The sequence below is a fragment of the Nannobrachium achirus genome, assembly GCF_963921795.1.
Source record: "Nannobrachium achirus genome assembly, chromosome: 16".
Classification (NCBI taxonomy): domain Eukaryota; kingdom Metazoa; phylum Chordata; class Actinopteri; order Myctophiformes; family Myctophidae; genus Nannobrachium; species Nannobrachium achirus.
In genome coordinates this window covers 50,041,240-50,058,178 of record NC_137823.1, presented here as the reverse complement: position 1 = coordinate 50,058,178, position 16,939 = coordinate 50,041,240, and the positions used below count along the sequence as shown (strand labels likewise).

At 43.0% G+C, this 16,939-nt stretch overlaps 1 protein-coding gene across 2 annotated transcripts; it reads left to right on the top strand.

Annotated features, from left to right (window-relative positions):
* Positions 1-499: 499 nt before the first annotated feature.
* Positions 500-16,203, top strand: ccm2 (CCM2 scaffold protein). Of its 2 annotated transcripts, none has more exons than XM_080744003.1 (10): positions 500-868; positions 5,593-5,769; positions 7,156-7,239; positions 8,969-9,152; positions 9,444-9,580; positions 10,291-10,426; positions 11,024-11,078; positions 11,527-11,662; positions 13,288-13,426; positions 14,424-16,203. In XM_080744003.1, exons 1-10 carry the CDS (start codon positions 839-841, stop codon positions 14,726-14,728), a joined length of 1,383 nt encoding a protein of 460 aa, XP_080600129.1. In that variant the 5' UTR covers positions 500-838; the 3' UTR covers positions 14,729-16,203. The 2 variants fall into 2 exon arrangements, with proteins under 2 accessions (XP_080600129.1, XP_080600130.1); XM_080744004.1 differs by lacking the exon at positions 500-868 and adding an exon at positions 3,865-3,987.
* Positions 16,204-16,939: the final 736 nt, after the last annotated feature.

The following is a 16,939-nucleotide window of genomic DNA, read 5'->3' as shown; positions in this document are numbered from 1 at the left end:
TGGGTGGGTGCTAAGTGCTTCTTCTGGCTAAAGGAAATCATCATCTCCATAAAGCTTGTATATGGTGCACAAAAATCCCCAGGTATGTTGACTCTCTGAACTTGGTAAAACACAGTGGATCAACACTAGCAATACAATGAAATGCTGGTTTCCACAATTGCCCCATTGATGAAGACATTTTGTTCAAAAGTATTCCAGACCAAGTACTGAGTTCAGAAGTTTAACATTTCTGTAGGCTATTATATCCTTCTTTTGAAGTAATATTCTAATATTTTGAGATGTGGATTTTTGACAATCTATATTAAAACAAAAAAAGATTTTGAATATTTCACTAAATACACAATGAATCTTGTTTAGAATATATTAAATAAATCATTTTATTACAGATGAAATTTTTACTTTTACATAACATAACATAACATCCACAACTGCTGTGCTGCTGTGTGCAAGGCATGATGGACTACAGTTTAACGCCCAAAATGGCGGCAGGATTGAAAAGTTTGTGCTGTTTTTTCCGAGTTTGTTTTTCTATTCATAATATATCTGTATGCTGATTTAATGACACTCACGCATAGCTGTAAAGAAAACACGGGGGGGATTCTCCATCTCTCTCTCTTGTTGATGTCGCTGAAGAATATTATGAGTAATAATGCTTGTTATGATTAAAGTCGGGATGATATTTTCTTATCAGCATCCCTCTCCAGGATGCTAGCTACAAGCTAAGCTAACCCCACAGGCAGAGCTAACGTTATTAGCCATGATGTCGCCAGCTGTGTTTTTGTGTCCCCAAAATGCCACGCGCTGAAATGAATATGAAGAGGAAGACCTTTACTTAGAAATGGATGATGATGTGAAAAAAGTGAAAAAGGTAAGTTTTGGCAAATGGGTAACTTCTGGTTGGCTGGTTTGTTAACGTAGCTGACACTGCCTGCCCTGTTGCTAACAGAGCTCTGTTGAGTTTGAGAGTTTCAGGCTGATGTTTGTGCTGCTAAGTTTGGCTAACGGTGGTTCATTTTAATTCAGCTGCTTATTAGACCAGTAGACCCGGGGTTCTCAAACTTTTTCATGTCAAGGACCCCCAAATTGACACTTGTTGTTTGCCCGCGGACCCCCATTTGAAAAGATATGCCAGGGAACCCCATTAGAGAAGATTTTTTTTTCTTCTTCTTTTTTACAGCTCTGGCAGTGATTTTCAACCATTTTAATTTCAGGGACCCCCAGTTTTACATGCATTAGGCTACGGACCCCCATTTAATGGCATTTCTATCTCTGAGACCCCAATATATATTGTAAAATCAATGTCAATCTGAGAGTGTACGGGTCCTTTTGGTTGCATTTGTACACAGTACTGAGTTACAGGACCCATAAGGGTCCATTTGGTTCCTAAATATCATTTAGCTGGGCACCCTCTGGAACTCCTCAAGGACCCCTGGGGGTATCCGGACCCCACTTTGAGAAACAGTGGGATGCATGTCATGATGGTGTCGGGTGATATTGTTCCGAGTCTGACTAACTTGAACTCCAATCAATCACAGTCCATATTCAGCCAACCAAACTCGACTGTTTTAGTTGAATTTATGTCATTTCTCGGATTGTCACGTCATCAACGTTTAGCTGCTTCTAATAAAGAGGGCAGTGTATTTATGAACAGCCCCCGTGTGGTTGTAATCACATAATTGATATGGCATCATAATATGTCTCCAGGTTACATGGAGTCTTTGTAGTTTGTAGTACTGTCATTGTTATGTTATGGAAAGGCGTGGGTGTCTGGAGGTTTGCGTGTGCACTGTGCAGTTCCCACCCAGCTGTCACGGGTAGTGGTCAGCAGTGTTACTGTCACTCATGATGGGGGATTCCTAGATCTAGAATGGCTGATGTATTTGCATGTATTGTTTTCTGTTTTTAATGACTGGCTGTTATTGCCATGGTGACGGAATTTCCCTCTGTCTCTGTCTGCAACTCTGTGTGTAGTCAGTCACCCAATGAATTGCTGTGACTTGGGGCCAGCATCTATTTAGCATCTAGATCTACTATCATATCCATTTGAAAGTTCAGGCAGAAAAAGTGCATTTTGTAAAATACTTTCACTTTTCCATAAGATTATGTATAGGGTAGATACATTGACAAATGAGAAATGGCAAGTAGTATGATTAAATTATCCTGCAAATTACATCTCAAATTGATGCACTGCCCCATAGTTGCTTTGTAGTGAACAACACCAATAAAAAAATAAAACTATCAATTTCTTGTCTTTATGCATTACTTTATGCATGATGGCTGTGCACACACAGTTCTGTTTTGTTCCACTTGGTGGTGTTATTGAATAACATGAACATGAATTTTCTATGGTATTCACTTCCTGGAAGACTTTAGTTGTGATGCATGCATGTTACATGTAGACTCAATGTGCTGGCTGGTACACCATTTTAATTAACCGATGGTACATATTTACAGGACACCATAGCCTTAGCCTAGGGCTGCTGCATGCAGTTATAGGAATAAGGACTACTTGCTTCACTTGAGAATCTCCCAGCCATAATTGTGTTTAGTACATTTAGAATACCATCCACCCGCACACCAGGATTGTTTTACATGTAATCAGATGATTAATGAAATAATCTTAGTTTGTGCAGTACTTGCCTTGGCTCTCCTTTGCCTAAGCACACGTCCATGTACTATCAAATTCCCGTCTTGGTGTTCATCAGCAAGGAATGATTTTTGCAGCTGTTTCCTTGATCAGTGCAAAAGTTCCGATGCGCTTCCTAAGTTACTGGCAGCTTTTTCATCCACTCAGTCTGGACAAAACCAGCTTGTGCTTTTGTTGCTCCAAAATAAGCATAAAGCTCTTGCCGCACTCTCGTTCATGTTGAACGCATGTACGGGGGCGCTCTCCATTCCGACATGTCGCCACTCCGACAGTGACTTCTTATTGTCAGAGTGGCAACACTTCCATAGAGGTTAGGGTAAGAGATAGGGTTAGACATGTCGGAAAGAAGACATGATGTCGGAATGGAGAGATGCTCTCCGCATGTATGTAGTACCACTACCAAGATGGCCAGGGGTCACCTGTGGGAGCCTTTGTCTCACATTTCACAGGATAGATGACGTGTCATGAAATGTTAATGCTCCTGTGTCTTGTACCAGTGGCCTGTTGCTGCTGCTTCGCACTGATAAATAATGCACTGCCCATAGACTGTGCTGTTCCACACAGTCTGATCTGAGGGATTGTGTGTCAAGACTGGATGTCCAGAACAACCACATTACAGACAAGATAGGTATGCTTTAACCACACAAATCCTGGGGGGTGAACATTTGGAGAAAATGGCAGATCTACAAGCTCACAACGCATTGCAACTCAACACATGGCAAGCTTGTAGATCTGCTATATTCGGCGGAGAGATTTGCTGTGGGGTAAAAAGAGGGAGCCTAGTCTAGATCTCTGGGAGCTCAACTACTGTAAGTATATACTGTAAGGCCCTTGTTATTTACACTACAGAGGCACAGGCACTGATTCAGGGAACCAATTGGAAACATAAGCAATCAGATGAATCTCATTATTACAATGTGGAAATGTGCAAAAACAAAAGAGCAGTTAAGAGCAGTGTACAGTTGCACTTTTTCAAAGTATGAATACGTGTCAACCAGGAAGTCGTGGTTGGTCCTCTTCCTGTTCTCGTGTGTCTGCATAGAGAGCGAGACGCTCCTTTTCCTTTGTGGGTGACACACCCCACACACACACACACACACACACACACACACATGCGTCTCTACACAAGTAGACTGTATGGCCCTGCATGTCACTCCCCAGTTGGCAACTGTCACTGCAGCCTCTTGTTGGACAGGAGACAACAGGTGACAAGTGTACTCTGTCCAAGGGAAGCGCGCTTAGTGTAAGGCAAGAAACGACTGCAGCTGAGTTGCACCCACTGTCTGTTGCCGTTGCATTGGCGACTACGACTAGTTAAGTGCGAGTTCATGGATTATGAGGTAGGACACGACTTGTACGATGCTTTGGAATTGTGGATTCGCTGTTGTTTGTAAAGGGTGTATTTTATTTCATTAGGTACTTAGTTGTGCATCGTATCTCGCACCAAAAATAGCTGATCAGATCTACAAGCTCACAACACATTGCAGCATAATGCATTGTGAGCTGAGCTTGTGGATCTGCTAGTTGAGCAAGACATAATGCGCAACCAAGTATAAAAATTAAAAAAGGCTTTTAACTATATTCTTGGCAAAATGTAATTGAAGTTTTGATGGAACCCACTTCTGGACATTCTTATTTACCCTAAATAGATAATGTTTTTGTTTTCTGTTTGAATTTTGAGAGGATGAAGGAAAATGCTTTCTGTCTCTCTTTTTTTCTTTAGGTCATCGGTGGTCACATTCACTAAACCATAGCTAAACCATACCCAAACCTAAAGCATTTTTTGTATTTTTTGTTTATTTGGAGAACAGGCATTCGGTAACAAAGATGGCTACGTATTGTCATGCTCTTGCCTAATTTATAAGTGCACTGAAAATAGCAGATCTAAAATCTTGTTGATTTGGGCTACCATTTTCAGTGTGCAACACCGGCACGCGACTAAGTGTAATTCAGACTGCACTGTGATGTGAGCCATGTCTCACATTGTAGCAAATAGCAGAGGCGGGGAAAGCAGAGTAAGCAGAATTGCAAAGCTGGATGAGGTCTGTCATCCACAGCAAATTGGCGGAGTAAAGAGGTTTTCTTGTTCTTTTGGTTAACCTTGCTGCCGCAATAGATTTGGTTTTCTGCCTTCCTTCTCGTTACGATCTGCGTCATCTGCGTTTTTATGTACATGAATGCACATCATGTAATGATGAACTAATGATATGCTGTTGCAGAGGATCAGGGGGGCCGGCTGCCTGTGATTTATGTTTTAGAAAAGCCACACAAGCTACCAAATGTGGCAGGCTCTCAAAATGTTTTTATTCACTAGTCTAGAGAGGACCCCCCCCCCCCCCTGGCAAACAACTGACTGAGGGGATATCCACAACCGCACCCACAACCCAGTAAAATCACCCGGGTTAATTTCACTCCTCAGAGTTACAAATGGATAAACCAGTAAGACTGTGAGATAAACGACCGCCAGGTCGCATACACAAACTTTAGAAGGCAATCGTAGCCAATCAGGAGGGAATATGGGAAATGGGACAGAGATGCTGTGTACCGCTTTGTGTGATCTTAGGGCAAAATCTGTAGGAGCAGTGTCCAAAAATTTGTTTTTCAAAAATAGGCCTCATGGTGGCGCTAGAAGAGGGCCATGTGAGAAATCAGGGCTGGAGGTTGTGCTTTGCCAGCCAAGGAGTGTGTGTGCAAACAAAGTTTGGCATGGATAGTATAGGGGCAACGGTGCCGGAGATAACAGTAGGGCCAAAAGTGTGACGTGACGTGACAGAGGGACAGACTGACAGACTGACAGACTGACTGACTGACTGACGGAAAGCCGGTGGAGGTTTTCATAGTAACTTGCGACTTGACAGTCGCAATGAACACAGGGGCTTTTGCTGTGTAACAAAATCAAGTGCTTCTCAACATGTGTCCCTTTTCTCTGTCTCCCTCTGTTCTAGCCTGGTATCGTGTCTCCATTCAAGCGTGTCTTCCTGAAAGGAGAGAAGGGCAGGGACAAGAAGGCCCAGGAGAAGGCCACTGAGCGCAGGGCCCTCCACACCTTCTCCCTCTCCCTGCCTGACCATCGCATCGACCCCGACATCTTGCTTAACGACTACATCGAGAAGGAGGTCAAAGTGAGTGTGATGTCACCATGCATCTGGCATCTGCTGGCCTCCCTTGAGACAAGGCTCAGACAACTGTTTGTGCATTTAAATTAAAAGAAAAAGAAGCTATAGGGAAAAGTAGTTTAAAAGTAACTACTCACATGCAGGAAGTTACAGTTTCGCATTAAATCAACCTCAGTTTAAAACTAGACGCACTCTGTTGAGTGCCAACTTGAGCCTAGTGCACTCGTGGCCATGTATGGCGCCTTGTTGTTTATAACAGGTCGCACTTGTTGATGGTTGACGTCACCAAGCATGCTGGTCCCTCATTGGCTGTTGATGGTGACGTCACCAAGAATGCTGGTCCCTGATTGGCTAAGGGCATAAACACAAACAGATACGCGACAGATATGCCACCGAACGCGGTACTTACGCACTCTGCTGGCGCAATTACTGAAATGAAATGCAGATAACACGATTATTAATGCCACTCATTTTGTCTTCCTCGTGAACAGACTTTGCCAGTTTGCTATGTCGTCGTGACGACTGAAGAGTTGTACTGTTGCCAAGTTTATCTTGACAGTTACGCACATGCTCACGCTGTTACAGATGAATGAATGAGAACCAAAGCATGCAGTAAGATAACTTTTAATAAAACAAAAAGAAAGTAAAGAATCAATTCCCTAATTCTAGGCTGGACTAGCTGAACTAATATACAATAATAACAGAAATTGCAAGTTTGTAAACGCATGAATCTGCAGGCCTAACTGCAATGCTCTGGCGCACCTCACACTTTGAAAAGCCCTGGTCTAAGAAATGCCTGGAGAAGTGAGAATGAGAATGTCACGAAAAGTGTGAAAACTGGATAGCTGAAATATAAATTTTATTTGACACCAACATTGTTCTTGTGAAAGCACTTTTTGTTATTTTTGAAATGTTTATAAGTATTGCTTGCCAAAGGAGATGTAGACCATCACCACACTAGGACATGCACTTGAAAGGCCAGCTTATACAGTCAGTGCGGTTTTGCCATTGAACATTGCATTGTGATTTGTGTGACTTCAAACTGTGCGTATATAATAACTTAGTATCAACAACTAAAGATTAGTCAGGGAGGGAATGTTAACTTACTAGACTCTTGTTTCCCTATATCACCTTCAGTATGCTGGTTGTGATTGGTTAATTGCATACTACATTTGTTTTGAGGGGTGATGATGACAGTGTGTTTTAACGGTTTTCCGGAAGTGCTTTATTTGTCAACGGGACCCGGCAACTACTGGCCATTGCAGGAAAATGTTGTGGTGGAAAATGTTGCCCAAATACATGAAAATAGTTATTTTTTGGATCGCCCAGAGTTGCCCGCTGTTAAAACCTAGGGTCAGAGTCTCATGTTTAGTTTTGTTTTGTTTTGTGCAGTACTTGGGGCAGCTGACATCAGTACCTGGATACTTGAACCCCTCAAGTAGGACAGAAGTCCTGCAGCTCATTGACAATGCAAGGGTAAGCATCTGATGACCAAGATTCAACTTCCACACATCTCACTGAATAGGACAGGGTTCCCACTAGAGATGCGCGGATAGGCTTTTGAGGCCATCCGAATCCGAATCCATCCGCGCAAATTAATTATCCGCCCATTATCCAACCGCATTAATTATATTATCCAATTTATATATCCGCATCCAGCCTCATCCGCAACTTGTCAAATTATTATTACAGACAGGCAGGCAGGCACGTACACACATAGACATCAAAGGGGGCTTGAGCCCCTGCCAGATCGGTCTGTAAAAAGTGCCCATGAATGCATTTTTTTACTATGGTAAAAAATGCAAATGTCCCCGGGCCCTTTCCATACCATAACCGAAGGCTGCATTCAAGAGAATTGTCCACCAAAAAGCCCTTTTAGAAATATCAGCCCCTGCCTCTCCAACATTCTCTGCACGTCCCTGCAGACAGGCACACACTTACACAGAAAGAGAGCGAGCGAGACAAGAACGACAGAGAGAGAGAGGAACAAACAAACACACACAACAACACACAAGTTTAACTTACCTACAGTCGCCTATACTTTGCAATTTGCGTGAGTCAGTGAAGGATCTATGAAAGAGATTCAACTTTTTATCGCAGCGCGACCATGATAGAGGTAAGTTTAGCACAACGAGGCATGCCGTGATGCTGATGCCTTTAAGTGGTCGCAGCTGTATCGTTGGAGCGCTGGAGCCTCGTTATGAAAAATTTACAAATTACACAAATTAACACACACAGACACAAGCATTCAGAGATTTAGCTTTTTTACTGATAGATATATTGTCATAATTTATTTCCTGCATTATTTCATCCGCGGTTATCTGAAATTAATTAATAATTATAGTTGATTGATCCAAATCCGCCCTCACTGCGGATCAACGCGGTGCACCACGGCTAAAACCGCCATCCGTGCATCTCTAGTTCCCATGGTCATGAAATTCCTGGAATTTCTTTTAAATTAGAAAAATATTTTTCCAGTACTTGAAAAGTTTTGAAATTGATCAAGGGTCCTGGAAGGTCCTGGAAAAAATAGCTATGCATTGTCTTTGGTTATTGATTTTGTTAATACCTCTGAAATGACATATTAAACATTGGCCAAATTGTCAAATATTAGAGGCAGAAATTGTGAAAATAGCTCATCTACATGCTCACAATGCCTCGTGTTGTGAGCATGTAGATCGGCTATTTTCAATAAAACGGTGTTATACAAAATTCCTCAACTCTTAGTGCTTGTCAGGGTGCCAGGGTCCCCAGTTCAAATATGATTATTTCGGGGGTCACGGCCTGAAAAGGTTGAGAACCACTGGCATACACTACCTGTCTGTGGGCATTGCGCATCGGAGTAAGCGACTCGTTATTGAGCTGAATTATTGTTATATAGTCCTGGAAATCGGGTTAAATATTCTGGAAAGGTTTTGGAAAAGTTTTGGAAATTAATTGGTAAAGATGTGTGGGAACCCTGATCCGATGACCAAGATTCAACTCCCACACATCTCACTGAATAGGATTTAGTTGGTAATATGCAAACAGAAACAAAATGGCTAACGCTGAATTCACACAGCGTATACAGCTGCTGGTGTGAATTTGGTGTAAGTGCTGACTTTACACAATCTGGTGGCAGTTGGAACATCACAGTCACCAGATGCTATGGTGTTTCTATGTTTCTGTAATGACACGGATCGCTGAACGCCTCGCTGTCCCTCAGAAATCTCATCAGCTGGCAGGCCAGCTGACGTCGGAGCAGGATGCAGTTGTCAGCCTATCGGCGTACAACATCAAGCTGGTCTGGCGTGACGGGGAGGACATCATCCTCCGAGTGCCTATTCACGACATCGCTGCCGTCTCCTACATCAGGGACGACTCGTTGCACTTAGTGGTGCTCAAAACAGGTACTACTGAACAGAGCTGTCGGTTTTCCTAAACCCAACCCTTACAATTTTCTGCTTAGAAACGGGTGCTGAACCAATGCCTCCAGCTTGACAGAAGCATCAGAGTTTATGTCTGTGACTTGTCATGCTGTAGTATGTTTGACTGACATGCAATGCTTACAAACTAGTATTCATGCTTTTGAATTTGACCTTACTCAAAAGGATATAGTAATGGCACTCAAAGAACAGAGTTGAATAGAAACTGTTATTATCTGATTTGACGGTGTATCGTGTTTATTGTTTGTATTTTAGCCCAGGAGTCCGGGGGCTCCCCCTGTCCAAGCTCATGTCCAGATCTCAACAAATCTCAGACACTCAGCTCTCTATCGGAGAGTGGGGCAGTCTTAGTTGAGGTCTGCTGTCTACTCGTGCTGGCTGTTGAGAACAAGGTAGGGTGCAGTCTATGTTGTATTGCCTATGTATTGTAATTTTTCTTTCCTTTCCTTTCCTTTCTTTTTTTGTCACCACTAAAATGTCTCCTCGTTTGAACTAAGGGATTGATGATAGATTTGTCGTTTGTCATAAGATTTGAAACAAACAGCAGGTGTATGATTACCACACCTGCTGTGGTCACACTGAACTGTAATTTCACCTATGCAGCGGTTTCTGCCAATTATTTTCAATGGGAACTGAGCGGTGTGTTGCCATTCGCGTATTTCCGCAAAAGAAGGCTCTGTTTCCATTTAAATCAATGGCAGAATCCGCCCGCATTGGCAGAATTAAAGTTCGGTCACTTCGGTGTGACCGCACCCTAAGAGGTGTATTAAACCTGGCTTGTACCGTGTGTGAGTGTGTGTGTGTTTCCGTTTCTTCTTTCTTTTTTTCAATTAATCTGTTGAACTTTGATCTATCAAAGTGTACAAAGTCAAGTCTAACACAGCGGCACGTAGGTTCTTCTTAGTTGAGAAAGCATGAAGCTCTACTTATTTTCTGTCCCTATTGTCAGGTCCTGAAGATAATGCCAACATCATGAGGAGAACAATGTTTTCCATCAAATCTTTGCCATTCTCTGTCAGTCTTTAGGAGATTGTTACGATTTAGCACATGCTTGGTATGTGTTGTGTGTATTGTTAAATTAATGTAATGTCTGGGTCTGAAGGCAGCAGCCGAGGAGCTTTGTCTCCTGCTCAGCCAGGTCTTTCAGATTGTTTACACTGAGTCCACCATCGACTTCCTGGACAGAGCCATTTTCGATGGGGCCACCACACCTACCAGACACCTTTCACTATACAGTGGTAAGAGATACACCGTCACTCACTGCATGAAGGACCAATTAGTCGCTTGGGTGAATATATTTTCCCTTAGTAAGTGTCCTAATGAAATATGCCTATCGCAAAATGTTAAACTATTTCGATCAGTGTTTCTCGCACTTTCACATTTCAAGGTCTCCCCATCAACTCTGACAGATGACCCTAACGGGTTCATTTGGTTCCATTTGTACACTGTCAGAGTTACAGACTTGTATGTGTAAATTTAGTCCCCCCTAAAGGAACCCACAAAGTCCCTAGAATCCACTTTGAGAACGACTGTGCTAGATTATTATAATAATCTCATGAATGTTTAGCTAGAGGGTTGGAAGCCATTTTAAAAAGTGAATTTCCTGTTAATCAAAGGAACATAACAGGCACTACAGCACACTTCTCTGCAGGAACAGTGCAGACAGTGGTTTCATACAGTGGGTGGTGGTATACCACTTTGTTTTCAAGGGGGCTCCTAAGCAGGGTCTTACAAGATTCAAATCACGATCTTGAGTTTTGTGAAGTTTCACAACTTTACATATTGCGCCATGTAATATTACAAACCTTTCAACATGTACTTCTGTAATTCTGCAGATGACTCCTCAAGTAAAGTCAACAAGGACACTTTTGAAGCGGAGGATAGCACCTTGTAAGTACTCAGTCCATTAGTTGGTTATTATGCTTCCATTGTTTGGGCTGTGGCCAGGGAAGATTGCCACATATCTCATGAAGTTATTTTCTTTGCTATCTGTCTCCACTGGCTAAACACTTGACACCTCAGAATTAGCATGTCATTTTTTATACCTTCTGCCTCATGGCCAAAACTAAAGGGACACACTTAATCCTTAACGGTTTGCTTTCATTTCCACATTTTATTTTTATGCTTTCAAAAGCCGGAATGCACAATATCCTCACAGAACACCGATTTTCTATTCGTTGACAGCCAAAAATGCTGCAGAAAATAAAAGTCTGCAGAGTGCAGATTCCATTCGGGCCACCTGATGATTTGGGGGAACCATTAACTGACCACTTATGTTTACAATTCATGCCTCATTAAGCAATGATCCTCCACATGACTTTTTATGTTCTTCTCTCAGTTCATTCCAGGGTTCTCTGGAGGCAGGAGGTAACTCTCCATCAGCCTCTACCCCAGCCTCACCTCAGACCAAGACTGCCAGTGAGGGGGAGCTCAGTACCACGGCTGCAGAGCTGCTACAGGACTATATGACCACGGTGGGTGTGTGTGTGAGCGTGAGACCTGTGGACACTGCAGTTAATTGGTAGATCGGGCAGGTTGGGCCACAAAAACGTACATTCTGACTAACCACTTGAATCCGTAGTGTCCCTCTTCTGGTCATGTCATACAGTATAATAGGCAAACAGTTGGCAAAAATAGAAGTGGTTGGAATTGAGCATTGAGCTCAGGTATGGATGTCCCCAGGTTGGCAGAGGGAGAGTAGCGCCCAGGATTACATCTTACGCCAGGGCTCAACTGCAACTCGAGCGTCAAAAAAATGAGCCGGGGTGAATTCTGAGGTTGAACGCCGTCACCGAACGCAGCGCAACATCGGCAATGGAGCACCATTCATTGATTACAAAGGGAACATTCCCTGCGTTGACGCTACAGAATCAGGAGATAGGCTCCTGCCCTATGGGCTCGGCAAGACTTACTTGCGTACCCCAATGCACCGCAACATGCTGTGACCAGCTGTTTGTGGCAAAGAGGTTTCTTATAGAGGGTAAAGAATAAGGGAGCTAAAGATGGTTCTCTGTGGGACCCTGGTCAACGAAGTATATGGTTTAAGTGGTTACTAGCAGATGGGTAGTGGGTGGGTGAAATAACACCGCGTTAAGTCATTAATTATGAAAATGTTAATTTCGGTGTCTCGTCTTCCCATTCTGTGAAGTCCACCGTCTGCTTTTTTTTCTCGTCCACAAATTAGGCTCATTAACCCACTCTGTGCAATGTGCACTGATGCATGAGGCACAGCAGCATAACTTCATCGATTATTTCAATCTCTATCCATGACGACAAAGATCAATAACTTCACTGCCTGCACATATCACGGATATGGCAAACAATATTGTACGGAAGATACAGATTGTGGCCTGATTGTAGTTGACAGTTGTTTCAGGGTGTTATGATAGTGTCTTGCAGACAGTACCGTTGAGGTAGGGTTTCCAACAGAAGTAGTTGTATGACGTTAGAACAAAATGGCCGCTGTGTGAATAAGTTCACTTGGCTCGCACTTTAAACCCGGAGAATGATGGAAACACTGTAATGCATTATAAAAGCGTATTCTGTATGAAATGTTTATATCGTCGCTTTCGGGAAATGGAAAAAATGATCTGTTCCAAATGGATCCAATGTTGTAATCACAAGCTCTTGTTAATATTTTTCACAGGTCAAAGTGGACACACTTAACCACTTTGACTTTCAACATTCTTCAGAAATAGCAAAAATAATAGATCTAGTAGATTGTCTATTTTTGCTAGCCTGGGTGCCAGACTGCTCGCTCCGTTCCACGATTTGTTTTGTCGCAACGACGTTGCGAGTCACCTGATTTATTTCCAGACTGTGATGCGGAGAGACTAAACAAATCGTGAAACCTAGCGAGCAGTTTGGCACCCAGGCTACATTTTTGCTGCTTTTGCGTGACACTGTATGATTAAGTAGTAGAGCATTTATGCCCAACAGTGACGATATTCAGATGTACATGAATGTACACAGTATTTCTCGATGTTTATGGAGTGTAAGCTTTTATCTGTGCCACCATGGTTATCTTTGGCAATTAATTAAACGTTTTACCTTTTTTTAATCACCTTCCTCCCTGTTTTAACCTTTGTGTTTCTTGCAGTTGCGGACCAAGCTGTCCTCTCAGGAGATCCAGCAGTTTGCCACTCTGCTGCATGAGTATCGTAACGGTGCCTCCATCCACGAGTTCTGCATTAACCTGAGACAGCTGTATGGAGACAGCAGGAAGTTCCTTCTATTGGGTATGATCCCTCTTCCCTTCTGCATCAGTGGTTCTCAAACATTTAGGTCAAGGGTCTACAACAGGGGACCAAGGGGTCCTCAGAGTTACTACAGGGGGTCCTCCAAATCTTTGTGTGATAGAAAGTTTTTTTAGTGTCCTTATGCTGAGAACTTTAGTCACAAATAGCAGATCTACAAGCGCTATTTTTGGCAAAGGGTTTTGGTGTAGAGGGGGAAAAGAGCAGACTAAGTACATAGTGAAAGGTCAACTTTAAGTATTGACAGTTAAATATCTGAAAACACAAATTGACATGAATCCAAAATAAACTGATGATTGTGCTGTCAAACGATGAAACTATATAGAATCTTTGAAAAGGTTATGGGCGTCCCTGCTCCATCTCTCTCTCTCAACTAAGGGGTCCTTGGACTGAAAACGTTGAAGGCCCCTGATTTAGCTGATTAAAAAAGTTGTGTTAAATGTTTTTCCAAAAATGCCTATCTACAAGCTCACAACGTGATGCGAAACTTTGAGCTTGGAGATCAGTTATTGGTCCGTAAAGACAACATTTATCTGGGAATGTTCAATATTCACAGCCGCAATCCACCTGAAATACCATTTGGTTTAAAATAAATTCTTAATTGTTAAAAAACGTCTTTTTAACTATGGCCTTCCCTGCTAGACGTCTTCTGGACGTCTTTAAAAAAAAAAAAAAAAAAAAACTCCAATCGCGAAATTGCATGTTTAACCCCCATACCAACCCCATCTTTCAAACATGGCAGCCATGTTTGTTTACATTTGAAGAAAACATAAGGGCTGCCTTCTCCTGAATGCCTGAACGGATTTTTTTGTTTGAAAGCTGTGAAAAGCATGCACATGCATAGTGCATGATCTGTGCACGAATGTGTGCACCAGCGTGCACACTATTTTTTTAACCCTTTGTTGGCGAAACGGCAATATAAGAGGTCCCACTTTAAATATGGCACCGACTGAGTTAAGACCCTCCTCTCCCCTTGCAGGCCTGCGTCCGTTCATCCCAGAGAAGGACAGCCAGCACTTTGAGAATTTCCTGGAGACCATCGGCGTGAAGGACGGCCGCGGCATCATCACGGACAGCTTTGGCCGCTACCGCCGCGCGGCCAGCTCCGCCTCGGACTCCACCACCAACGGCAACGGTGGGGCGGGAGGGAGCGGCGACAGTGGAGGCTCCGACGGGGGCCAGGAGGCCTCCGAGGGCGACGAATGGGACCGAATGATAACTGACATCAGCAACGACATAGAAGCACTGGGCTGCAGTATGGACCAGGAGGGAGTAAGTCCATGACGACGAGGAGGAGAGGATAAAGGGAGCTACTGTTTCTGAAGAGCAGAGTAGAGAATTTAGCGGTTAAAATATTCAGGATGCTGTCACAGCCAGTAGGATCAGGTGAAGTTGATCCTGGGCGCTGATCTTAGATTATTATTTCCTTTTTGTTTTCTTTCTTCCTCTAATTATCGAGAGGATGATCTCTTTCCAGTGAGCACTTGAAGAGCTCTTCGACCCTATGGGGATTTACGTTCTGATTAGGCCTACACTGCACAATGATGAAGCCACCGACCGCGCTCAGTCTACACCAACGCCTGTAGATTGCTACGATGCGCCTCATCTCACCAGCAAACATTTGGAACTTAAGTTTATGGTTACTTTGATTTTGTACTCATTTATTGGCAGTATCTGCCACTGCTGTGAGCGATGTAGCAAATTCACTTTCATGAGTCCATCTGTCATACACCAAAGGACTGCAGTATGTCCATGATATGTGGACTATTAATGAAGAGGCTTTACTGTTGTGTACTGTACATTTGTGTTACTCTAGGTCAATCAGATTCATCCATCAAGTTGTTCTTTATTCACATTTGTGTGTTGCAGTGAGTGTGTAACTTGGCAATATATATATATTTTTCTTTCATATTTGTCTACCCATTTGTTTTACACTATCACTTGTTACACGTTTGTATTCATTGATATAATGTTGCGTTGTTAAACTCAACCAGGGAAAATGCTGTAAAACTGAACATTGTCCTCCCATTCGGGCAGTTGAATGAGGAGGCCCATTCTGACAAAGCCAGTTGGCTGATGGAGAATATTGCTTCTCATGCAGGTCATCGTGTTATTTCCTATGACGTCACTGTACAGCAGGGGTCTTCAACGTTTTCTGGCCAAGGACCCCTAAGTTGAGAGAGAGAGATGAAGCAGGGACCCCCACGACCTTTTCATAGATTCCATATACAGTAGTTTGACAGCACGATCATCAGTGTATTTTCGATTCATGTCAATTTGTGTTTTAAGATATTTAACCACTTGAACCGTCAATACTTTATAAACTTGACCTTTCACTCTCTTTTTTCCCCCCTACATCAAAGCTTTTTGCCGAAAATAGCCGATCTACAAGCTCACAACGCTTCGCAGCGCGAGGCGTTCTGAGCATTTAGATCTGCTATTTTGGGCTAAAGTTCTCTGAATTTGGACGGTAGAATAAAGACTTTTGGAGGACCCCCTGTAGTAACTCCCAGACCCCCTCTTGAAGACCCCTGCTGTACAGTCCCATGAATGGATGCTTGTGCCTTTAAGCCCGATTTATACTTTGCCGTACAATGGTGTCGCACACCAAAAATAACAGATCTACAAGCCCACAGCGCGCTGCAGATCAGACGCATTGTGAGCTTGTAGATCTGCTATTTTCGGCTTGCGACACTGTTGTACGACGGAGCATAAATTAAGCCTTACACTGCAGTATTGCTGCCAAGTGTCTGTATGGACACGCTGAATTATAAACTGTATCTGTACAGTTGATGAATGAATAATGGTTATTAAATAACAGTTACTTATTGAGTGAGTGTTGTCTCTGTGTCGAATGACACATTATTGTTTGTTACAGTTAATGGTTTTAAGATCTTACAACAATGCCTGTGTTTGTTGGCCAACAGACTACCAGATATCCACATGACTATAAATGGGCATATCGGTCGGAATCTGCGGTTCTGGACAACTGCCTATTCAAACGACTTGATTGATGCCGGGCCGTGGGTCCTCTGCCGAGTTAAGTCAGTTTGATGGAACATGTTTCTCGAGATACCTGGACTGCAGACAGGCACGCATTTATAGTTAAAGTCCAGTTGCAAGCTGAACAAAGGCTGATGAATAAGGTCTCGGACTTGTGATGGTTATCCATTTTGAGTGGTCACTTGGTTGGATGCACCTAAGCCTAAGCTTGGATTCATCAAAGCAGTGCTGTTGGATGATGTTACTGAATATCCTCAAAGTCTGGGATTAGTTGTCCCACTCTGGCAAGACAACACCAGCAGGGCACATTCCAATCCTGTCAAATCGTCACTGTCCTGTGGAAACCATGTACTGTATGTTCACTTGAAACATTTTCAGACAGCAGATCTACACAAACGAACACAATGTGTTGTGATAGACGCATTGTGAGCTTGTAGACGGGCTGTTTCTGCTACTGTTGCACAACATTTGTAGGACGATGCATGACATCAA